At 42.2% G+C, this 24,555-nt stretch overlaps 2 protein-coding genes across 7 annotated transcripts in view; one reads left to right on the top strand and one right to left on the bottom strand.

Moving 5' to 3' along the window:
- The first annotated feature begins 654 nt into the window (after positions 1–654).
- On the top strand, positions 655–5,377 carry LOC112573135. Of its 5 annotated transcripts, XM_025253211.1 has the most exons (4): positions 945–2,111; positions 2,277–2,412; positions 3,253–4,355; positions 4,618–5,377. In XM_025253211.1, exons 3-4 carry the CDS (start codon positions 3,570–3,572, stop codon positions 5,083–5,085), a joined length of 1,254 nt encoding a protein of 417 aa, XP_025108996.1. In that variant the 5' UTR covers positions 945–2,111; positions 2,277–2,412; positions 3,253–3,569; the 3' UTR covers positions 5,086–5,377. The 5 variants fall into 5 exon arrangements, with proteins under 5 accessions (XP_025108998.1, XP_025108996.1, XP_025108993.1 ...); XM_025253213.1 differs by lacking the exons at positions 945–2,111; positions 2,277–2,412 and adding an exon at positions 655–912; XM_025253208.1 differs by having other exon boundaries at positions 945–2,412.
- Positions 5,378–9,221: 3,844 nt separating this feature from the next.
- The window catches only part of LOC112573133 (kinesin-like protein KIF2A), a 28,625-nt gene continuing 13,291 nt past the window's right edge, over positions 9,222–24,555 (bottom strand). For both annotated transcript variants that reach the window (XM_025253206.1, XM_025253205.1), the window contains 14 exons: positions 24,255–24,345; positions 23,342–23,408; positions 23,012–23,100; positions 22,583–22,725; positions 22,254–22,328; positions 22,009–22,055; positions 21,632–21,720; positions 19,542–19,652; positions 18,481–18,548; positions 17,912–18,023; positions 15,217–15,318; positions 14,770–14,842; positions 14,481–14,543; positions 9,222–13,054 (listed from right to left, as the gene is read on the bottom strand). In XM_025253206.1, the coding sequence (XP_025108991.1) occupies positions 12,969–13,054; positions 14,481–14,543; positions 14,770–14,842; positions 15,217–15,318; positions 17,912–18,023; positions 18,481–18,548; positions 19,542–19,652; positions 21,632–21,720; positions 22,009–22,055; positions 22,254–22,328; positions 22,583–22,725; positions 23,012–23,100; positions 23,342–23,408; positions 24,255–24,345 (1,216 nt within the window). In that variant the 3' untranslated portion in view covers positions 9,222–12,968. The remainder of the gene's footprint in view (positions 13,055–14,480; positions 14,544–14,769; positions 14,843–15,216; positions 15,319–17,911; positions 18,024–18,480; positions 18,549–19,541; positions 19,653–21,631; positions 21,721–22,008; positions 22,056–22,253; positions 22,329–22,582; positions 22,726–23,011; positions 23,101–23,341; positions 23,409–24,254; positions 24,346–24,555) is intronic.

Consider the following 24,555-nt stretch of genomic DNA (forward strand, 5'->3'; position numbering starts at 1 on the left):
AATGAGTTTTATGGAGATTCTACCTGTACTCACACACATGCAGGTAACACAAATACGTCTACAAGTGTGTGTGTGTGTCAGTGTGTGTGTGTGTGTCAGTGTGTGTGTGTGTGTGTGTATATATACACGTACACATGTTTGTGGTGCATTGTTTGCAGTCCGTGTTGTCGCTCATGGTCCCTCAGTAAAATGTTGTTTGTATGTGTTGTCATGTATTTCAATGTCGGAGTTCCTGCCCCTGGGCCAGGACCCAGCATCCACAGGACGTGAGTATGTATGTGAGTATGTATGTATACAGCGTATATATATACAGCGTGGCGTGACCTCGATCACAGCGCCCACAGCGAACACGACATGCTTGGACATGGTGACGTCATCATGCAGGGAGTGGTTTGTCTCTCGTGTAAATAACAGGTCAACACAGGTCACCACATCCGTACAACTGCTCTCACTGTCTCTGTCTCTCCGATAGCTCGCTGGGCAAGCCATCCCCCCTCCCTCCTCGCACGTCAACCATCCACTCAGCCCTCCCCGCCACCCCGTTTCACTGTAAGATAACAGAGTACAGAGCACAGAGCACAGAGCACCCACCCGATAATGTACTTTCTCGGGCAGGGGTTTGACGTTCACGAGCGCTGCCGGCCGCCACGTACTCGGGTGCGCGAGCATGACGTATTGTGCACACACCCGCCTGAATCTGACAGCCACTCGATCACTCAAGCTTTCCGCCGCTGAGCTGGCGCCCACCCACACCTGGCACCAGCACCCACCCACACCTCACACCTGGCACCAGGGACTGACTTCTGACATGTGATCAAGTGATGAGTGACGTTAAGGCAGTTTGTGACGTATTCCGATATTTCAGGTGGATGGTGTCACTTTTATCAGACGGTTACTAACCCCGTGATCCAAGTAAGTGACGTGTGTCATTTCGGGGAGACGACTGTTTAGGGCGGACTGTCAGCTGCTGTCACTGAGACACACTGACACGCGGGAGAGAGAGAGTGGAAGCGAGTGAGAGAGAGAGTGGAAGCGAGTGAGAGAGAGTGGAAGCGAGTGAGAGAGAGAGGGTGGAAGCGAGTGAGAGAGAGGACTGTCAGCCTCTAACGGAAGTTGCTATTCAGCGAGGTGTTTGGACGATGTCAGAGGACAGACGCTAATGGCCAAAACACGAAGTGAACTTGCATTAATTTGTTAATTTAGTTGAAAGTTAATTGATCACAGAATTGCATAGTGTGAGGAATCATCGGTCCGTGACATTCTAACAGGACAGGTACAAAAACAACAAACAACGAGTCCGATGGGACTGGCAGAGATCACGGACTGCGACTGCCGTCAGAGGGAAGACGGTTACAATGTTGTCAGCCATTAAAGTCGCTCAGTGAACACCACTGTCCACCCGTCCGTCCCATGTTCACTGGTGGTGTAGTGGCGGCCAGTCGGTATGTCGCCGCCCCACGAAGAAAGAAGTCGCCCACCCTTACACTACGGGTAGGCTTTCCTTTTTTAAAGGGGTGTCGGCGGAACACAGTTGTGATGAGGAACACGCTCTAGGGGCGTCTCCTAGCAACCAGTCGCGAGGTGCACTTCAAAGGGTCAGAGGTCGGTGCCAGTGGCTGTCGGGTGGAAAGACTTGACCCGCGTTTACTGACTCTTGGCCTTTGGTGTGCGTGACAGCCAAGCAGCCACGTTCGCTGCCGACAGGTGTTGGTCTCGTCACAATATACATGTAGTGCACTCGCTGCCAGGTGTGTGTTGGGGAGCGAGGAAGACAACACAGAGCGGAGGAGAGGGGAGGGGCAGGGCTGGTGTTGTGTACGCCGTCAGAAGCTAAGACTATAAGGCTACATCAGGCTACATCAGGCTACATCAGGCCAGCAGCCGCCACTGTCAATGGCAGAAACATGAAGAGAAGGAGCAGGGTGCCCGAGGTGGGATGTGAACACAAAGCACACAATCTCAACAGGAGCAGGCGGTGATACCAGTCGCAGCGCAGTGAGAGAGAAGGAAACGTCACGTCACCGGCCATGATGACCATGACTACGTCACACGTCCGTCCATTCCTCCAGCCCATGTTTACCACACGCTCTGTGGGTCGCGACCGATTTCGGGTCTGTTTATTTGTTTTGTTTTTGTCTTGTTTGCCAGCGCCAGAAGGGCGGGGAGTCAGCTGTCACGTGACATAATCTTGTTGCTAGAGTTCAGTTCTCTGATCACATGTTGAAAAAGAGCGAAGTTTATTCTTTCATCTCTTCTTCTGTATCACATACTTGTAGGAACTTGTTTGTGTCCGAATGTCAACACCATTGCTGGGCGGTGAAGATAGTTTTCACGTGGCTTTGACTAATGGTGGACATGCTGACTTCAGCAACGACACCTGGTGACGAGAAGAGCGATGGTCCCGTCAATAAAGTGAGAGCACATGTACATCAAACTCACATATTTCCTGGCCACATCATCGCAAAGATGACGATTGGTCGAATTGATCGTTGACTGACGTCAGCTGTCACAGACTGCATGCACTGACAGCTGCTATAGTGTATGTAATGACGGCAGCTGTCACAGACTGCATGCACTGACAGCTGTTATAGTGTATGTAGTGACGGCAGCTGTCACACACTGCATGCACTGACAGCTGTCACACGTTTATACTGGCAGGTGACGTAAGGCCTGCCATTGTCACTGGCAACCGGACTAGCTGTAAGTCAGGCATGAAGCAGGCAATTCAGGAGTGAGATAGAAAGCTTTGTTGTTGTTAGAATATAGATGTATTGTGTGACATATTAGTGACACAGTAACGACATAATAATGTGAATGTATCATGTGACATATTAGTGACACAGTAACGACATAATAATGTGAATGTATCATGTGACATATTAGTGACACAGTAACGACATAATAATGTGAATGTATCATGTGACATATTAGTGACACAGTAACGACATAATAATGTGAATGTATCATGTGACATATTAACGACCTAATAATGTGAATGTATCATGTGACATACTAGTGACACAGTAACGACCTAATAATGTGAGTGTATCATGTGACATATTAGTGATACAGTAACGACATAATAATATAAATGTGTGACATATTAGTGACACAGTAACGACCTAATAATATAAATGTATCGTGTGACATATTAGTGACACAGTAACGACCTAATAATAATTATAAATCCTCAGTGTGTACTCTACGCTGTCGTGTTCTGATATTTTCTGTCCTGGCGGTGGTCCACTGTAGACGACGACCCCGAGCTTGTCGGCAGTCAGGTCCCATCAGCCCTCTGTCACAACGTCACCACGTGCTGTCTGGTCAAAGGGCAACAGGAGCGTGTCCAACCTGCCCTGGGCTTCGTGACGCTTCTTGACTTTTGAAAAAGTGCGATTCCGTGCGGTCACGAGCTTTACCTGGGCCCCGTGACGTACTTGGTGACGTGGCACTCACGGTGCGCCCCCTGCCCTTGGACTCCATGCCCCTTGTTGTGCAGGAGAAGATGCTGTAGGATCAGGAAGCTGCGCCATCTTGCGTTACCTGCCATAACCGGCTGCTGCACTAAAATGACGTCATCCTCTGACGCGTACTACCGCGAGCGACGCCTAAATGACGTCAGAAGGGGCGTGGCGTTTCTACGTCATACAGACGACCTCGCGCGGCGCCAGTGGCGTCACTACGGCGCCGTGCCGCCCATCACAACTCACGTGATCAGAGACCTGGGCGTGACACCGCCATCAGACGCCACGCGCCGACACACAGCCGCCGAGGTCGTGGAGACAGCAGCTCGTGACTGGGAACGGCAGCCAGACCCAGCAGATGGCGAAGCAAGGAGAGACTTGCGCTGGGAGGGCGGAGTCAAGACCCCTTCATCCCAGAACCCTGACACGTTGGCCGTTGAAACAAGTACAAGACCAGGCCTTCAGCCATTGGCGAGGAACCTCCACAACATGGAAACGCGTGACGGGTCTCCACAGTCAAAACTTGCAGCCATTTCCAACATGTCTGGGCCTTCCGGAAACCACACGAAAACTTTGTCATCATCATCGACCTGCTCCTTTTCTTCCCCAGACACGACAGCAACAGCAGACGACAACCACGTGCTCCTTTGTCAGGAAGCCAAGCACCCGGGGTGCGGCCCGTACAACACGTGGGGTGGGCGAGAGTGGGAGCTGGAGGCCAAGCTGGTGCCCGACCTGCAGCCCCAGCACCACGGCCCCAAGCGTTACGTGCCCATGAGCCGCGTGGCCAGGGGCAGGGGCCGCAGACAGCTGAGGACTGTCACCGACTTCCGGTCCGGTAACGGCAAGGTGCAGGTCATCAGGCCACCAGAAGCAAGTCTGGAGAGGGAGGTCAGTTTATGTCGCTCTGCACATTCAGTACAGGTACACCGCAGGGTGGGGGGGGGGAGGTTGTATCCTGGCAGGGAGGGAGGATTGGGGGCGAGTGAAAGGAGGTTGAGATTTTAAGTGAGATGGTTCTTTCCAACGGTGACAATTTAATAACCTAGGAGCAATGTGAGTAAATTTCACAGACCTGTAACCTGGGTGACAGCGCAACCTTTATCTGCAGTATTGGCAAGCAACAGATTGATGCCTTTATTTATTTATTTAGAAAACCCTCTCACCTGAAGAAGAGTTCGACCTCGAGTTTCTCAGGCGCGAGAAAACATTCGCCATGCTGAAGCGGATCGACCGACTCCTGGAGCCTAACAGGGCCTACTTCACCTCTGACCTCACCTCCTCCCAGTGTGAGACCTCCGCCACCACCCCGAGCACTCCTTTCACGGCTGTCCCACCCAGCCCTCACATCGACACCCAGCCGCAAAATACTCATCCGGATCTCGGGCAAGTGCTGCCCCCTGTTTCCCTCAGGAAGACGGCAAGTCAGCTGACCTGTAGGAGGGACAGGGGAGGTAATCGCTGTAGACAGGGTTGTCCTGCAAGGTCTGGTGCTGACCCTGTGCTGGGGCGGCGGGGCAACTCCTCGGACACTCTGGCTTCAGTCCTGGAGAAACTCAACAGGAAGGGACTGGACCCCTGCCAGAAATGTCAACAGTGGATAACTAGGAGCTTCCTGTGACGTCAGCCACAACTGTGTGAGATAAACTAACAGCTGTCTGTACAATCTCTGGTGATTACCACCTAGCAGCTGTCTGTACAATCTCTGGTGATTACCACCTAGCAGCTGTCTGTACAATCTCTGGTGATTCCACCTAACAGCTGTCTGTACAATCTCTGGTGATTCCACCTAACAGCTGTCTGTACAATCTCTGGTGATTCCACCTAACAGCTGTCTGTACAATCTCTGGTGATTCCACCTAACAGCTGTCTGTACAATCTCTGGTGATTCCACCTAACAGCTGTCTGTACAATCTCTGGTGATTCACCTAACAGCTGTCTGTACAATCTCTGGTGATTCCACCTAACAGCTGTCTGTACAATCTCTGGTGATTCCACCTAACAGCTGTCTGTACAATCTCTGGTGATTCCACCTAGCAGCTGTCTGTGTCTGTACAATCTCTGGTGAATAACAAACAACAGCTGTCTGTGTGTTTGTATAATCTCTAGTGATTACCACCTAACAGCTGTGACGGATACAATCTCTGGTGATCACCACCTAGCATCACGATAACCACACACCTGCACACTGCTGTCAAGTGACAAGACCAAAGCGTACTGACAAACATTTATTACACGTCAGAAAACATGACATCTCAGCGCTCAGAGCACACACCGTCTCTCTCTCACTACAAAGACTAGGCATGCAGACCAACGCTGTCAGTACAGGTGAATTCACAAACGACTCACAAAGTTATTACTTCACCTACCTTTAGCTGTGCTATTGGAGACCTTGTGAATATTGTTGAAACTTAAGACTGAAGCAAATAAAGCCTTAGCTTGGACCATTGTCAGCATATTAAAAGTTTAAAAAAAGCTTCATCAAATCAAACTAACCAAACTCCACTGACACCTCTACTGTTAAGCTCTCGTGTTCTCAATAAAAACCCACAGCAACACAAATAACCTGAATTTAGTTTCTCTCGTCACTGAACTGCTGTACACACCTGATCTTTCTACACTTTGCTCACACTGCTGTTATTAAGACAAACCTTCCTACTACCTGTTAGTGCCTACACCCTGCTGTAATCAGGTATGACCTGATCCGTCTGATGTTAATGCCCACACGTGGCTGAATCACTCCACTCCTTGGCACAAAGGACAACGAACGTGAGTAAATTATCTTAACAAAATAATTTCAAAAAAATTACAATAACTTTTACACTCCTGGCAGACAAGACATGATTACACGATAAAGAATCAATATTCTTGGAACTTTACAGCAGCCTCCAACAGCTTGCAATGTTTCAGCCCACAGAACTGGGAGATCAGCGTTTTCCCCTCCCAACCAACAACTGCCTGTATCTGTGCCGTCCGTGAGATCACCGTCGTGTACATGAAGTCACAAAAAGTAAAGATCAATATTTTGTTGTTTACTGGCATGGTATGTAAACCAGAGACACATTGGTTGGTATATTATTCCAACTTAGCAACTGAGTTGATATCACAGCAAGCTTGGTCGCCCTTGTAAATAGGTGCACATCAAGATGGAGGCAAGAATTGAACCCACAATCCCGTCCTCATTGTCTTGGTGACAAAAGCTTTCACACTGCACCTACAGACTGCAAAATCCAAAAGGCAGTGATGTCAGGTTACACTCTAATTCCCTCTACAGTTCCCTGAATGAACAGACACACACAGAATAAAATTGTGTACAGGGAGGCAGCTGCATTCAATATTCTCTTCCCATAGGAAAAAATCCAAATATTTTATCCATCAGAGAAAGGCCTTTAGTGCTCTGTGCCAAAGTATCTGGGAACAGACTGGATGCTGCTCCAGCTCCTGTAAAGGCCACACCAACCCAACAATGTTATGTGGAGCATGATGACTACACTTGGGGAGACACCAGGAACTACTTATCTCAACTGTCGAGTAGTGCAAACTAGTCTGGCTCGGCCACGTGATCTGGCACTACCCTAATCCTTCAAGAGAACCCAGGAGAGAGAAGGGGCTTCAGAAGCAGTGACTTGCAAACATGAAGGAATGACCAGAACCTGCCCTTACCACTCGAGACAGGCCTGAATGGCAAACCTTGTACGCCACTACATCCACTTGTTCCCATTGACAGCCAGAACCTGTGGACAGCTGGTAGCAGTAAGGGATGAATATATGATGAATGAGAGCCAGTGACTGTACGACCTGCACAGCCACTAGCAAGCCACCCAACTGCTTTGCTACTATGTACAATGTCCTAGCAACTCAGCATCATCCTGTCTGCACTGATAAAACCTTTTTCAGACTAGCTATGGCTACAGAACTACTGTGTGCAAAATCATTGCTGGAGCATGTATCTCGGCTAATTTTCTGATACTTTGTATAGAAAGTGCCTCAATAGAAAAAAAAAAAAATGTTCCAATTCTATTTCAGGCAGGAAGTTACTGAAGTAGCAAACCCCAGCTTATGACAACATCCTGAAAATGGACACGTTCTTTTAAACAAAACATTTTATTAGAAAAGGAATGCAACTTGTCAATGTGGATTTTCATTCTTTGCTGGTAAGATGCATTTTCATGAGCTCTTTAATTCTAGTAAATGCAGTTCTGCTTTTGAAAGTCCTCCACTGTCACAAATGCAAATGCGCGATCTCAGGATTCACATAACACCCAACACCCACCCACTGTACACCCACCCCCTCCCCGGTTAGTCTCTCTTACACACACATTCCAATATGTTTAAAACTCCAGAACGGTGTAAACATGTTTGGAAAAACCCTACTACAGCAATACATTTGAAATGTTGCTATGCATCCTCTGGAAACAGCAGCTCAGCACACACAGTTCAGAACTGTTTAGCAGTAGTTATTGTAAAAGACAAGCAGGTGTTGAGCAGGACAAGCGTTTGTATCAATGACAACCCATTGCTGGGGAAATGAGAACTCAACCTGAGACGGTAGTCGTCAGATCAAGTACAGGCATAGACGGTATTCTTACTGGGTCTTCCCCTATCAGTTAAAGAAGTTTGTATCAAAGGCCTGAAGAGTTTCTTTCAAGTCACAATTTTAAGCAGCCCACCTTTTTCTGAAAATGAATCGCCTCTCACTTTCATCCATTTTTTTTTTTTGTTATAATTTTCCCCAGATTCACATTTCATCAATTTTGGTTGTAACGGATCTCATTGTAAACAAAAGACAGCAGCCGCTAGCCCCAACACTTAGCACACCAGCACCAGTCACTGAAAATGTTGTCTTCTTCTGTCCCCATTACTACATTCTAGTTACGCTGATGCAGAATTCTGATTTAAGCATAAATATCTGAAGTTTATTCTTTAAACCACAGACTTACACAGGTGCACCTCCCACCCCAACACTCCCATCTGGCAAGGAAACATTAATAGAAAGGTTCATAATGCCCTTCACTGACTTTCATTGGTTCTGTTTATGTATGTAAAACTTTTACAAATGCTTTGCAGGCAATGATTTTGTTGACCAATCATACAAAAAGAATTTACTGCCAACAATGTGAGGGTGTTAGCCGGGTATTTTTAAAAAAAAACTTGACAAAGCTAGATAACTAGCCAAAATAACCCAGTAATCTGCGCTGGTACAACCTTTAAAGAAAAACTGACAAAATATTCAACTAAATCACACTTACTGACAATCGATGAAGAAGGGAATTAGTGTTTTACAACGTGCCAGCAACTAGGACTACATCACAGCAAGGCAGACAGCCCTGTAAACAGATCTCACATGCAGAGAAAGAACAGGGTGCCTGAGACGAGAACAGAACCCAACACAGCCAACCCGACAGTTGCTGAATGAAACAAATCAGATCCAAGAGATTCTGGCCAAACTGATTGTCTACTTGCTTGTTTCTGCTGATTACAATACAGCAGTGGGTTGCAGATGTGTCCTGGTAAAAGCGATCTGGCTTCAGGTCAACAGATTTGGGAAATTGATGCAAGATTTTGATGGTCAAAGTCCCATCCTTAAAGGACCTTCTTAACAGGCAAATAAAGTTAAACATTTGACCATATTTGATAGTCACAGGATTATAAAAAAAAAAACAACAAAAAAACAAACAAAAAAAAAAAAACAACAAACAAACAAAAACCCCACAAACAAAAAAAAAAACAAAAAAACAAAAAACAAACCAGTTTGTGTCTTTAGAACTTTGGTCTACACTCTTTTCCAAAACCTTGGACAAACCATCTAAATGAATGGGTTTAACAATGTCAAGATCACAACCTCCTAAGAAATTTCATTGTTCAATATTGTTGTTGATCCTGACGGTCAACTCTGACAACCTAGATTTTGGAATACAGATCTAGTTAAAATATAAACAAATGTAAATACTAGCTGATGACAGATGACAATGCTTGATTTATAGCTATATATAATGTGCACTGTAAGACAGTTTCCTGGACAAGGTGCCTTGATTAAAATGCTTCCCCGGGCTTTGTTTCTACAGACACAACATACACACTTTACAATAAACTATTAAAACCAAGGAACTTTGGAACTAGAGTGATTCAATGTCAGTTAAGAAGGTCCTGAGAACAGTAAACTTAGTGGTTCACAATGTCTACACAGGTCATATGAAAGGCAAAGTCTAAACTTCTTCCTTTCTTTACCTTTCCTAAGTGTTGGGCAAACCCAGGAAACTCCCAGTCACTGCCTGAGCATGCCTTCTGCTCTGATTATGTAATCTGCTAAATGACTAAAGACTATACATGCCTCAAACAGGACCTTCACACACACATACAAAACTGGTTTAACCTCTAAACATTAAAATACTGACACCCGGTGACAAGATAGCCGTCTGCAGAACAAATGCAAAAATTACAGAATTTAACAAGATGTTCATTCCAGACTGTATGGGCTGCTTGCACAACACTTAATCGATTCCACAGTGAAATAGCCACAACTTTGTTCATTCTTAGTACTGAATTACCAAGATGACCATCAACTGCTCCAGTGCATGCATAATACTGTCCTGAGTGATTTACATCATGCACATGCATGCAAACAACCTGCCTCAATCTGCATAACAACTTGTGCAGCAAGTACAATCCTTTCTGCCGAAACTGCATCATTGTCACTCAAACATCACCTCTGAAAATCTTATCCTTCACCCAGCATTCTGCCACAGACTCCTCACTTCCACAGATGTTTAGCTTTCATCTTATAGCACGCTTTTAGTATAAACAGCCCGTTATCTTAGCCCTAGCTTGGAAATTGACGTACAGCAGACAAATTAATAAAATGAAAGTTTTGTTTCTAGACAAATGGACAGTTGACTCTAATCATACTCGGCTAAATAGGAAGCCTTCAGGTTGAAAATGCAAAGCAAATGTAACAAAAACAGCACACAGGGCAAAAATATCACAGATTGCACTGTACATCATAAAATCTGCAACAGCAATGCTGACAGCGAGCTGGTCACTGATGGCCTAGTATCACCAACAGCTTGGGCCCTATACGGAGGCTTTGTTGTTTTCTAGCTTACTTTGCAGCAATGTAACTATCCCCAAGATTTCTTTTCAATATCTTTTTACTACAGTTTACAACTTTCACAACATCACAATTTTTTGGTTCACAATGCACTAACACTTGAGCTTGAAGTTTTCCTTCAAATGCATAGAATGGTGTTCATTGGACCTGGAATGGAGTTGCCAATGATCTCTCTGGGTGAGAGTCAGCTAACAACAGCATGCATTTATTGTCACCTACACCTTGCACAATCCTCAGTGTCGGGTATCGAGGCTTGTTGCTATTTTCCAGTAATTTACTAGATTTTGTCCGACAACAGAATTTAAATCACATGGAGTGTATTGTCCTCAATGCAAACTTTTAGTCACTAAAAAATAATGCTTTGTACTGGTTCATATGCATATCCAACAAGTGAAAAATCCTGCTTCATTATATAACATGGCAATTGATGTGAGATACTAATTCAAAAAAAAAGTCCGACACCAATGACAGTCTTCATCTTCTATGTGTCTTATTCCCTAGTAATTTTGCTTTGACATAGAGAGCAATGAAAAAAAAAAAAACCTGTTGAAAGAAAAACACAAAAGGAGAACATGGGAAGGCAGAACATGATGTTACTATCTCAAATGCATAAACTTGTATGCTTCTTCTCCAAAAAATGTCACATGCAGGCTGAACTGCCAAACATTAAAAAGTTCAGTACAAGCAGCAGCCAGCCATTAATAGCCTGACATGCAACCGTGCCTATTGAGGTGCTCAGACCTGGACTGCGTTATACATGGCACTAAAGAATTTCTTTTAAGTCTGATAATTTCATTCAGTTAACAAAAGGTGGTAATGGTCAACATCTGCTGAAGCAAGCCAGTAAAGCAGGTAGGGGGAGAAGCAGTGCCAACTGTCTTTTATCTAAAGTTTCACTCTTCAGGCTGTCTTTCTCTGCCATCTTTAACTTCTTTACCTAAGTGAGATCAGCAATCTACAAAAGCAATAGCCTTCTGGCTGTACTCTAAGGGAATGACTGCTGGAAAATATCAGCAGAATCAGGCCAAAACTGATGTCCCAGAAAAATCAAAACATAATCACTAACAAGGAAATCCTCAGAGATGGATAGGCAAGAAAATTCTCATAAAATCCAGCTGCACAAGTATGGCAACCATAATCCAAAGGCAAAGATGGAGATGGCTAGGATATCTGAGCAGAATGAAAACAGATCCACCACCCAAAATAGCTCTTCATTGGACAGCTGATGGTAACAGAAGATGTGGCCGATCAAAAGAAACTTGGCGAAGATCCATGGGGACAGAACTGAAGGAGCAGAAACTGCCATGATAAAACTCAATAAATGGGCATAAATGGAGGACACTAGTGGATGTTTTACCTACAAGGACTAAACATGCTGCTGACAGCCACACACGGAGGATGCTAGTGGATGTTTTACACAGGATGAAGGCTAAATATGCTGCTGACAACCACAAATGAAGGACGCTAGTGGATGTTTTATGTACAATGAGGAGGATTAAGCATGTTCAACTGAACTAAGATCTGATGTGACCAAAAGTTTGATGGCTAAAGTCAAACTGCAGTTTTACTGGCTTTTGGGGCAATTAACTGCCAATCAAATTACAAACATTACAAAATCAATTTTGTATTTCTAACAGAACAATCATGCACACAGTCTATGCAAACAATTCTTACACCAAGCTGAAGCCAAAACAATACAGTCAACACTTTGTGCTCTATATTTGTTGTTGCACATACACATCACATTAATCACAGATGCCAACATACACAGCATCCAGTGTTCAGTGTTGGTCAATGGCGAAGTCTATCTTGAAGCATTTAGTAATTGTTACTATGTTCAGTTTTGTTCACTTTTTACTTTAAATATCCTAGTCTTCACAAAACGGAGGAAAAAATCATGGCAATACAAATGATGCTTAGCAAAAGCTTTGAAGCATACCAGTTAAAGCAATTGTCTCCCATAAGAAGTCCTGCCTGAGCTGATCCCTACACAATATACCAGTGTGATTGTGTGTGGCATCATTCCTCTGTTCACCTTGCGGCCCAAGAAAGCAAGCATGCATAATGATTGTGAATACAGTCCACCTTGCAATCTGCCATTAGTGCAAGGTGACAGCATGAGATTCAGAGTGGCAAACCAGCTCAACAAACACAACAAATGTGTATACAACCACCTAGCCTTCCTCTGGCATGAATCTTCACCTGGGTTAATTATTTTGAAGCAGCAGCAATAGCATGAATGAGTTTCTCTGATGGGATGACTTTTTCCCCCCTCTTCCAGTAATTAAAACCCCAAAGCTTTTTTTTATGCTAAATGAGAAATCCACTGATGGAAGAGAAGGCAATTGCTTGGAGCTGCTGCAGCTAACAGTACACTCAGTCTACACACTTCTGCTTCATTTGTTTGGGGGACGTTTGGATTTGATGTTTTTACTAAGGTTCTCTTCTTCCTGCAGTTCTACACGGAATGTGGCCACTTTGTCTGTAACAAAATGCACATGAGGAATAAATCACAATCAAGCAACAGCAGGTTTATCTTGTCAACTCAAGTTATTTACTCAAATCATAGGAATGATTTTCTTGCAACCAACTGTATTCAATATTCCCAAAGACAAGGGACTAGCGTGTTTATTCTCTGCTTCTTTGCACTGTTTGACAATATTATTTTACTATTATGAAGGTAGCATGCTATCCAATTTTTTTTTTTTAATAAAACAGAATCATGCATCCACAAGATATTTAGAGTTAGCCAGGTTTGACTCTTCTTGGTTCTCACCCGATTCTTGCTAAATGCATCTAACTAAATATTGCATCCACTACAATGTGTTCCTCTCTCTTAGCCAAACAAGACAACCCACAACCCAATCTGTGTCCAAAAATTGTTTAGTTATTCTCTCAAGTTTTTTCAAAGCCTACAACATATAATCCTCTAGGCCAGCGGTTCTCAACCTTTTACTTATGACGCCCCCCCTGACGAACAAAGGTACGTCCGCACGCCCTCCTTAGCCAGCAATGTAAGCTAATTTCACTAATACCTGGTATAATGGGGGAACCCCCCACTGTTTGAGAACCGTGGCTCTAGCGGGTTCCCAGGGACAGGGATGCTGCCAAGTAAGGAGCTTATAAGGACCTTTCATGCATTCGTAAGGACCTAAGTGACAGTCATCAATGCTTAAGTTTTTCTCTTGTGTATGGTCGGAAAGATGTATTATTTATGAATCTCTGGTCTTCTCTATGTTCTCAAATACATGTATTTCTAGTAATAAATAATCAAAGAGTTAATTTTGATGCCTGTCTGCCATATTTAGATTAGATAACTTAAAAAGTGTCCTTAGCGCGCTGATAACATACACCGTTAATGTTCCAAGTTTTCTAGAAATCTAAGTAATAATAATTGCAAAACCTGAAAGCCATTCTTTGGTGTAATACAAAAGTCAGTTCATGTCTCTCTCTCGCACACACACTCTAACGGGAAGAGAGAAACAGAGCTATGCACAGTAGTACTAGAAGATCAAAGTTCAAGAAAGAGTAAGTTTCTAAAGACCTTTTGAAAAAAAGAGTGTTTTTTTTGCGAATACGGAAGGGCAACTAGTGTTGTACAGATGTGTAGACCAAACATGCGGCGAAAAATTGTCGGTATTTTGCGCCAAAGTCGACTCCGAAAATAAATTTGTGATAATATTTTATCGATATAAGGACTTGTAAGGGTCACAGAGAAAATGTAAGGACCTGTGTGAGAATTTGTAAGGACCACATGGCAAATATAAGGTCTTATAAGGCCTTACGGCGAAAATTCAATATGTAAGGACTTGTAAGGACCTTGTAAGGACCTGGGAACCCTGTCTAGGCTCTTTACTTTGGCCACTTTCCTACATTTAGTGATCAACTATTGATCAACTAAAGCTCACCTCTTAAAGCAGTCAATGCTTGAATTTTCTTGGCTAGAAGTGCATCCAACTGTTTGGCATAAGCTGCAAAATCAGGTCAACTATTTAATATCTCTATAAACTTGTTTCACAAACACAAAGCCTCATAAAAAAGCTAGAACACTGAAAGAGCTTCGCAGGAAATGCCATCATCAGCCAGTCCATCAATTAGTCGTTCTAAAAACAAGGTCATTTTGTTATAAACAAAATCATTTTAATAACTATTTATATCAGTTACAAACTGCTTTATCAAAACAAAATATATACCTACCCTCAACATCATAATCCACATCTTCTGTGATTTTTAATAGCCGCTTGTCTTCAACAAGCCACTTGGCACTTATCTGTAAGGACAGACACCACCAGTGTCATTAGATAAAGCTGCAGGTAAGAACATGGAACAATCATGACGGTTAAACAACATGTAACATTTGTAATGGCTATCAGAAGTGTGTTCACATTTCTTCACCGAGAGTCCATGGGCTTGCTCCAATCCTGGAAATGTAAGAACTCTGTAATGCGGTGACTGAGTCACAACGTTTATCCCACAAGATACTTCTATCAGCACTGTAAGCGGCTAGACTGTCACAAGCTGATATTTTATGTGAGGTCAATCTGAATGAAGTCTACTAGAAGGAGTTCAGGAAAATCTGTTAAGTCATCCTTCACTGGGCTGAACTCTGTAACAATCCAAGCAAACACTGGCTAAAGAACTTACCTCTACCATGGATTTGTGATCATCCTGAACCTCCTCCTCCATCTCCTGCATTTTGTTCATCACTTGGTGAAATGTCAGCAGCTCCTCGCTTACTTCCTCTTGCTGCCAACACATTGCACACAAGTGTGGATCAGTTTAATGTTTGTCAATACTGATGCACCAACTTGCTGGGTTGCCAATGACTTCTACTCGCAGCAGTCACATCCACCAGATAAAATTTCTATACTTTTAAGTTGAATTACTTCTCACCAAGTTACTTCCCTGGTACAAAATTTAATGACGAGATATCCAATCTCTTTTAATTATAACTTCTTTGTGGTGAAGTACACAGAATATGTCCACGCAAGGCGATGTTGTGTGCAATGTTCTGAGTGTGTGGTGTAGAAAAGTCATCGGAATTACTATTTAGCTTGTGACTGATTGGCCTCATTCAGGATACTTTTGATTCACTTTAGGATGCGACTTAATGAATGTAACTTTAAAAAAAATAACACAATTACCAAGTTTTTATTATGGTCTACTACAAAAATACAATTGTGAGAAGCAATTTACAACAAGCAGGAGACTTATCTTAATCAAAGCTACTTTCTCTCCATCAGAGACTATAAAAAGTAAATCAAGTAAACAACACCCAACCGATAGCAGAAATACACAGCTCTTCTTCTTCACCAATCAGCTGATGGCTTGAGAAGATTTCCAATACAGACGTGTGGAAGAGAACCAACCAGAAACCTGCCAGCCAAGACATCAAGAAGCGAAACTGGGGCTGGATCGGCCACACCTTGCGGCCGACAATTTAATGAGACAAGCTCTGGGCTGGAACCCTCAGGGAAGATGCAGGGCTGTGAGACCCAACCATACATGGAGATCGGTCCACAGCAAGGTGGAGGCAGCTGGCCACATGGTCGTGTCAGCAACTAAGGCTATATTACGGCAAGCGCATGCCCACGTGCAGAGAAAGATCAGCGTGCCGAGACGAGAAATGAACTCAGGGCAGCTGTATTGGTGACAGGCGCTAACAGCGCTAACCGTTGCGCCACCGGACCGCTCGTCCCAACTGGAAAGGGACGACCAGAATCGGCTACAATGGCATGTAGTTGCGGCCCTCTGCTTAACTGGGGGCGATTAGGAATGAGAAGATTCAGCTGAATCATCCTTACACTAGTCAGCCTGACAAAGAATGGTGACTTTAACAGCCCCTCTTCCACCCAGAGTTACCCAGATGCAGAAGGTGAAGAAGTGGACAAATGGGTTATCCATTCTCTACCATTCAAAGATGATTCATCTCTACACTATTCAACCCAAAAAAGAATGGATCATATAACTTCTATGGCCATTCTCTCAGCCGGGGTTACCCCACATCTAGATATGAAGGGAGAAGAAGTGGAAGACAGGACCATCACCAACCAGGTGCTTTGAAATCATCAGAAGATGCACACATTACTCAAGAGTTAAGCAAATGATAAACTGCCCAGGCCTTGTCATCACTGTGGCTGATTTAGCCAAACTTGCTCAGTACCATGAAGAACAGCTGGAAAGAAATGACTAAAAGCCTACCATTACCCCCTTCTCCTACAGCAGGGGTGGGCAAAGTACAGCACGAACATCTATGGACTGGCCCCTCTGCCAAATGCGGTCCATTTGTTTTCATTTTTTGTTATTCGGTCTAGGTTAATATGACTGAAATTTATCAATTACAACAGCATTAAAAATTGGCAGTCTGTAACATTCTAACACAAAGTACAAAGATAACAAATAACATGGCTGATATGTCTGACGGAGTCAGCTGCCTTCAAAGGAAAGAATGGTTTTACAGTTTTGTGAGCGAATTAAAACAGCTTCACTTTACATAATAAATCGATTCAGTGGACACCATTGTGTACTCATTAGTTGTCCATTCCATTATCACTAGGTGTGTTGTGGTATTTTACCTGTCTGCCTCATAGCTTACAATTTTGAGACTGGCTTGCAAAAACAAAACTTCGCCCACCCCTGACCTATAGCAGAGTGTCTATGCTGCAACTGCAGTCTAAGCTGCACTAGAAACAAGGCAAACTGGATGAATACTAAGTCTAAGGCATCAACACCTAAACAGAGGAGCTGAACTATTCACTGAAGACAAATCCTACAAGCATTACAAGAAGCTATATCCTGAAGTTAACAAAAAGACCTATTCCAGGTTCCAGATGCCAGCGAACTCACAAAAAATGGAAGTCTCCATCTGATAAAAACACAAAACCCCACAACACACCCAAAGCAGAAATTATAAACTCCAGCAAACTTGAACTGCATGGCATGACAAAAGAATTCTCTAAACATGAGTCAAGATACCTACAAGTCGTGGAAGCTCACCAAGCTACTTAATGATAATCCAGAAAAATGAAGTGTCCTATTCAGAGGTGAACTTCACACAAAAGAAAGCAGCCAACTGCCTGGCACAGCTATTCCAGGCAATGTCAAACTGCCAAGACAGAGCCAGAGAGAAAACCAGGAATACTGGAAGGATACACAACTACAAGACCAACAGCCAGTTGAAAAATGAACAAATGACATGATCTAGATGAAAGAAAGTCGAATCGTAACATATTTCAGCAAGATCAATGCCTCAAAATGTAATGCATTTTTGTTTGCAGCAAAGCCATGTTACTCATAGTGAGCCTAGAAAAAAAGAAAAAGAAAAAAAGACAAAGCTAACATTTGAGGTCTTGAGAAGAGCCAGGTCTGAGTTCTGTGGTGACAAAGTTCCTAGGGCCGAAACTGGAGGTAGTGCCAAATCTGATGGCTTACTTGGTCCAAGTTCCTTTACTCTGTCAATAGAAATAGGACCTTGAGTTAGGCTTCCGGCACAAAATAAATATATAAATATATGCTCATCTTGCTTTAAGCTACTGTCTACAAATGCTTTCACATTAGTGTGGTAACAAGGTATTTCCTCAGGCTCCAATGCTCTACTAGACACACTACAGTATTTCTAATACCCTCAGTAGTAGGGATAAGATAAACAACGGTCAAGTTCTCATTCAATAGTGTGGTAGCACAAGGCATTTCCCCAGGCTCTGATCCTTTACTAGACACAGCAGTATTTCTAATTCCCTCAGTACTAGGTATAAGGTAAACAAATGAGAAGTTCTCATACAAACTTTCGGGCTTTAAATATAGTCAACTTGATACAAATCTAAATATTACATTTATTACACGAATTCAAACAACCCTAGAGAAAAAAAAAATAGATAGGAGGGAAAAAATTTGCCTGAAGATCCTCACCGGTCAGCATAGCGCAGTGTGTTAAGTGTGTGCTCACAGCAGTTCATTCCTGGTGACACCATTGCAATCTGCACACATCATGGTTTGAGGACATTTCTCAACAGTTAATATAAGGAAAGAACACAAGATTTAGGTGCACTGTCATTTGTCGACTACCTGGTGATGTAACTGCTTTATCACTGTAATTCAACATTTCAGTTATATATATATACACGTGTATGTATGGCAAAAGGGAAGTGACAGTCTTCTAGATATACAGAGAAAAACAAATTCACCACAAGTATGTCAAACGAGTCTTAGGCAAAATGCAACAAAAAGCCAGGACATATCTTTGCTTAAAAAGTTGGTTCCTCCTTTTCGTTGCCGTGCTCTTTTAAATTAAATTTGGACATAATTTGGAATTCCCTGCCACTGCACTTGAGGCATGCCAAGACAGATGAGGTTTCTAAAAAATACCTCAATACTTTCTCAAGGTGGCCTTCATACATCTACTAAGATCCAACATTTGTATACAAACTGCAAGAAATAATCTTTAAACACATTTTTTTATTTGAAATGTTCTACAAAGGGTAAAATAATTTAATATATTTCATAATCCTGTACACTGTTTTGGGCCCTTTGATACAAAGTACCCAAACAAACTTATCTGTGTATTTTCAGTTTCTTTTATCCGACACACAAACCAAATTTTGTTAATGATAAGCACGCTCATTGTACTTAGTGTGGTATTTTATTTATTTTTCTTTTCCACAGGTTCCTTTCTTTTATATATATATAAAAAGGTAAGAGCAACACAAGGAAACAAACAAAGACAAAAAACATGATTTATCAGCCTTTCTGAGCCTATGTGCAGACTCTTGAGTGTATGGCTGTGTGTCATGTGCAGCGAGTAGCTTCTAGCTCCAACTGGTCTGCCTGTATTAATATTATTCTCTTAAAGAACACTGTATCGACTACACTTAGGATAGATCAAACTCACCAGAACTGCATATTTAAGTACAGTTTTTGCTCATTAAACTAGTCAATTTTTTCAGAAGCTATTTAAACTAGAAAAGTCATACCATGCATGTGCGAGACTTGTCTCCAATGAATGAGTCCCTCAGAACCTGGGTTAATTTGCTGGCACGGAATGGCAGGTGGGCACCATTACGGCCTAGTGCACGGATGCATTCCTACACAAGCAGCATATATTTTTTACAGCCACTGCTATTTAAAGACAAAAAAAAAAAAAAAGAATAAATTGTTTCCTGTAAAGGGGTTAGATGACAGTGCCAGTAGCAGTAATGATGTCAAAGAAACCAGAACTGTAATTACAAGGTACTATCTTGCTCACACTAATAGTCACAAAACAGTGACCAGTCATTTTGCCTTAAGACCATCTTGCCCCACTAACTGATTGCCCCAAGTAAGACCACACGGTCCCAACACTGAAACTCAAATTGACCCTGATAACACAAGTAGCTATCAACATCAAATATTACCAACAGAGCCATATGTTGTTTGAACACAATATATATGCAGGCTCAGCCACCTATTTCAAACGAGCCTTGTGAACAAATTGAGACACCAGCTTACTAAACAAGAGTTTCCATTTGACAACACACATCCAGAGAACATACCACAATGCTGCAAGCATGCAATTTTCTCTTATTTCTCCAAATAGTAGCAACATTTTGACTATTTTTAAAAGAATTATACGAAAAATAACTATCAGTCACAAAACTATCATTTTGAATTAGTTTAAAATATCAGATTTAGCAGAAATGAACTGTTTTACCTTTATGTTTTGGGGTTTTGTTTTTTGGTTTGGCACGCCACCAGCTACAGTAGCCAGAGCGACCAGAATAAGTTAAATCCTTTTTTAATTTAAATTTTTCTCACTATTTATCCTCTAGTTTAGAGATTTGTATTAAATGTACTTTTTGGGCTGGGGGGGGGGGGGGCGCTTCTATTTCTGTTGCTATGTCTTTGTATAACTTTTACAATATATTTGGTCTGTGTCTGAAGATGTGTTATTTTGAATTTTTTTTTTTTTTTTTTTTTGCCCTCTGCTGTTGAGAAACGTGCTACATACCTCCACTTTACTATTATTATATATAGAGGTGTGTAGCTGTTTCGATATTCATTGAGCTTGTTGTACATCTTACTAAAGAAGTGTACCGTCACCACTGTCATCTGGCGTGAGCCCCATTTCTAACAAATCTTGATATGCTGAATTCAGAATGTAGTGGATAGATCTGCATATAGACTTCTCCTCTCTGTGTATATCTAAGTGTTTCCTTGTGTGTTTCTGTGTGTGCATTAGTGTGTGAAAGACACTAGATCAAGAATGCCTGAGCAGCATATTCATTTAACACAAACCGCCAATAAAAGAATAAATGGAGACTGTCATCTGAAGTTTAGATTAAATTGATGGGCTACCTTAAATGACCAGAGGGTATTTCTCAACTCGCTCAGACCAGTCTTCTGGGCCTGGGATGATTCGGCTATTAATGTTGGGAGGTTGTGATCTTCCCACTCAGGTGGTGAAATGTCTGTCCCCACCCACATCCCCACAAAAACACATTGGATACAGTGTTCCCTCGCTACTTCGCGGTTCATCTATCGCGGATTCACTACTTTGCTTTTTTTTTGAGTGAAGTATCAATCGATACTTCCGCGCTAGGAATTATCGTTCTACAAAATACCATAGATATTTCAACAGGAAAAAAGACGAAAAATTTAGCTATATTAGTATTTCTATTGAAATATCATGGTAATTTTGTAGATAGACAAAAGAAATAACTGTGTATGAGAAATCCATTGCTATGCGTAAGCGACGAGCCATGATTGGTATCTCCCATCTCGCAGCCAGTTCGCATCAGTTTTTTGGGTTTCTTTGTGTTGTATAATTTTTTTACACTTAATTGTTATTGTACTGTATTAATATCCTGATTAATATATTACTTTACACTGGCATGATATTGTTTTACATGTATACATTATTATTGCATGTATGTCCCTAATTCGCGGAAATCCGTTTATCGCGGCTGGTCTTGGAACCTATCCCCCGCGATAAACGAGGGAACACTGTACACTGTTGCTCATAAAGCTGTAGATAAAACATGTTTTGAGCTAATATTTTTTCTCAACCAAAATTGCACATTCCCACCTTAAGAGCCAGCAAACTTTTGTTTATCTCTGCTCCCTCCATCCGTGTCTGTCGGTCTGAACTGGATGTGTCCACACCTCGCTCATTACCTGCAGGCAGGTGTATATCTACGTCAGCATCCTAGCCTTTGTGTATCTTCCTGACTTATTTTAGTTAGCTGGTGTGACATACACTACTGGATGTGTAGTTGTGTCAAACAGATCAAGAGAACACAAAATTTCCTGCCAAGGAAAAATCTTCACACTTAAGGAAATACTTCATTTATTTTCACATTTATTTTGAATCAAATACATTTTGCATTCCTTTTATACTTGGTAGGGGTGGGGATAATAACTTTTGTTGACCCATTAAAAAAAAGTGATTTGAGGAATTCTCACCTGCTAAGTCAATAAGCGAGAACTTTCCGTGAATCTTACTTCTTTGCCTGGAAATCCACCAAAATTTTATGGTTTACATTTCATATATGCATTTAAATAGCTTAATGATGCTTTCCACCATGAATTGCAATGTATTATCTACCAAGTCTCCTTACAGTAAGAGATGAAATATCGAGAACAAAATGTTCCTGCAATATATAAGAAACATCCACCCTGAAATCTAATTACAAATTTCTGCATGATACCTTGTGCGAAGAATCAGTTGAAATACTGCATGAGATCGAGAAGAATGTTGATTAGCAGAGGTTTGACCTGATGTTCTGAAATTGAAAACAATTTCTAGATACAGAAATTTCTATGAGGATACTAATTGTAGTTAGGTAATTGCCAGATGGGAGGAAAGGGATAGGGTGTCACTGTGGTATGCATACTTCAGACCCCACAAATAATACATGCTTCCTCTCACTAATAATAAAGCTGATTAGAAACTTAGAAATAATGAATCATTATTACCCTCTTGCCCTGGCTGTAAACGCTATAAAGACCTCACCTGGTATATATATAAAAAGTGTACCTGACATTGTTGCCATGCTGTATAAGCTGCAACACGTCCTCCACACTGTCCACAGGCTCTTCTCGCAGCCCTACTACTTGTACCTGCTGTTTGTGGTCCTCCAGTACCCGCAAGCGCAGCTTCTTGTTGAGAAGGTCAAAGACCTGTGCATACACATGTACTCGCTACATCACAACGCTACATTAATAAACTTACTTTTATAAGATCAAAGACCTGTAAAAACATGCTTAGTTCACCAGAACACTATACCTATAAACTGTGCAGGAGCTTCAAGTTGCAAAATGCCAGTTTGGACTGAATCTGTGCCACATCTGATCAATATAAATTTATACAAGCTCAACATTTGCTCTCCTAAATCATGACTGTTTTCAGAACAGAGCAAGTGCCAGCACAGATGAGCCAAAGACAGTAGCAAGGAATGTCACTCACTTTGCCACTGTAGATCTCGAAGAAACTTGCTCCTACCACTAGATCTAGCTTCTTATACTTGGAATGCAGCAGCCGAAACACATCCTTGGCTGCAAGAAGCATCAAATAATTACAAACAGCTGAGTAATATAACTATAGGAACATTCTCAAAATGTTGTGGCAACACAGAATGTGAATGTCACGGAGTAAAGACTGTAAGATGATCATGGACAAGTGTTGTGCATGTCAAGGTTTGCTGTTACTCAAATCAAAAACAAACTGTGATAATGTGCAGCTCAGTGAAACACGAATGGAGACTGCACACGTAACAAGACATAACCTGTGGCTCACCTGCTAAACAATAAATACCCTTGGCACAGTCTTGCTGTCCTTTGAGTGTGAAATCACCTCCCATTGTCTGTACACAAAACACCCCAATGCAAAATCACAAGATAATGCTCATATTTTATTTGTGTACACAGAATACAGCATGACAATAGGATATATAAATGAGAAATTACATCTGTAAATGTCAGTACTTCAAATGCACCTTACAGGTGTGTGTGTGTGTCAGGGTGGTGGTGGTTTACCCTGTGCCAGCAACTATGGCTATACCATGGCAAGGCAGCCACAGATGCCACATGCTGAGAAAGAACAGCGTGCCCATGCCTGGGACAATAGCTGAACCCAGGACCGCCAATCTGTGTTGGTGCAGGAGGACATGTCAATGCACAGTCTATTGCCTATAAATGTCAGTGTCAGCAATACATTTGTATAATTTTCATGGATCACAGAAAAGTCTAATTATAGTGACATCAGCCACACTTATTTCTGTACTGCAAGGTCACTTACAAATGATGACCCCACTTTCCCTCAACACCAGCATGTCACAGAATGTCTAAGCAAGTGAAGATGAGCTATAACCCTAGCGTACCAAGGACGTAGATGATTTTTGCAAAAAATGAAAAAGAACCCACCGAACTCATTATGCTGGCAAATGTACAGTGTATAGCAAAAAGTGGCTACAAAGAACTACAGAGGGGATGCGAGATAATATACTATGTATTAGTTTGCATCTAAAAATTTTACATTTATGCATGCATTAAAAGAGACAATTTTAGATGCTTGAGAGCTCACTGATATCTATTCAGTGCACTGTAAGAAGCTGCCTACATAACACTTTATATAGGAAATCCAATTGCAGGTTGAAAGAGGTCTGTGGTAAATTACAAAATGCATTCAGCTATACAATTACAAGACTCACATGTGTCTTTCCACTTCCTGTCTGTCCATAAGCAAAGCATGTTGCCATGCCCCCCTCAAATATACTTTCTACTAGAGGCTTTGCTGTATACCTAGAACACACAACAACAATAAATCAATTGGGAAGCTTTTAAGATAGGTGAGCCAATGCCTTCGTAAACAAAAGTACAACTGATAAACAGCCATGGTGAGTGGGAAACAATCCTCAAGTAGGTCTTCAACTGAGATCCACAAAACAAACATGGACTGATAAATAGATAGTGAGTGGGAACAATTACTACGTAGGTCATCAATTAAGAACT

The sequence above is a fragment of the Pomacea canaliculata genome, linkage group LG10, assembly GCF_003073045.1.
Source record: "Pomacea canaliculata isolate SZHN2017 linkage group LG10, ASM307304v1, whole genome shotgun sequence".
Taxonomy (NCBI): Eukaryota; Metazoa; Mollusca; class Gastropoda; order Architaenioglossa; family Ampullariidae; genus Pomacea; species Pomacea canaliculata.

Coding starts and splice junctions, on each gene's coding strand:
- LOC112573135 (XM_025253213.1), top strand. CDS start 3,570: ATGACGTCATCCTCTGACGCGTACTACCGCGAGCGACGCCTAAATGAC. Junction 4,356..4,617: donor AAGCAAGTCTGGAGAGGGAG/GTCAGTTTATGT, acceptor TTATTTATTTAG/AAAACCCTCTCACCTGAAGA.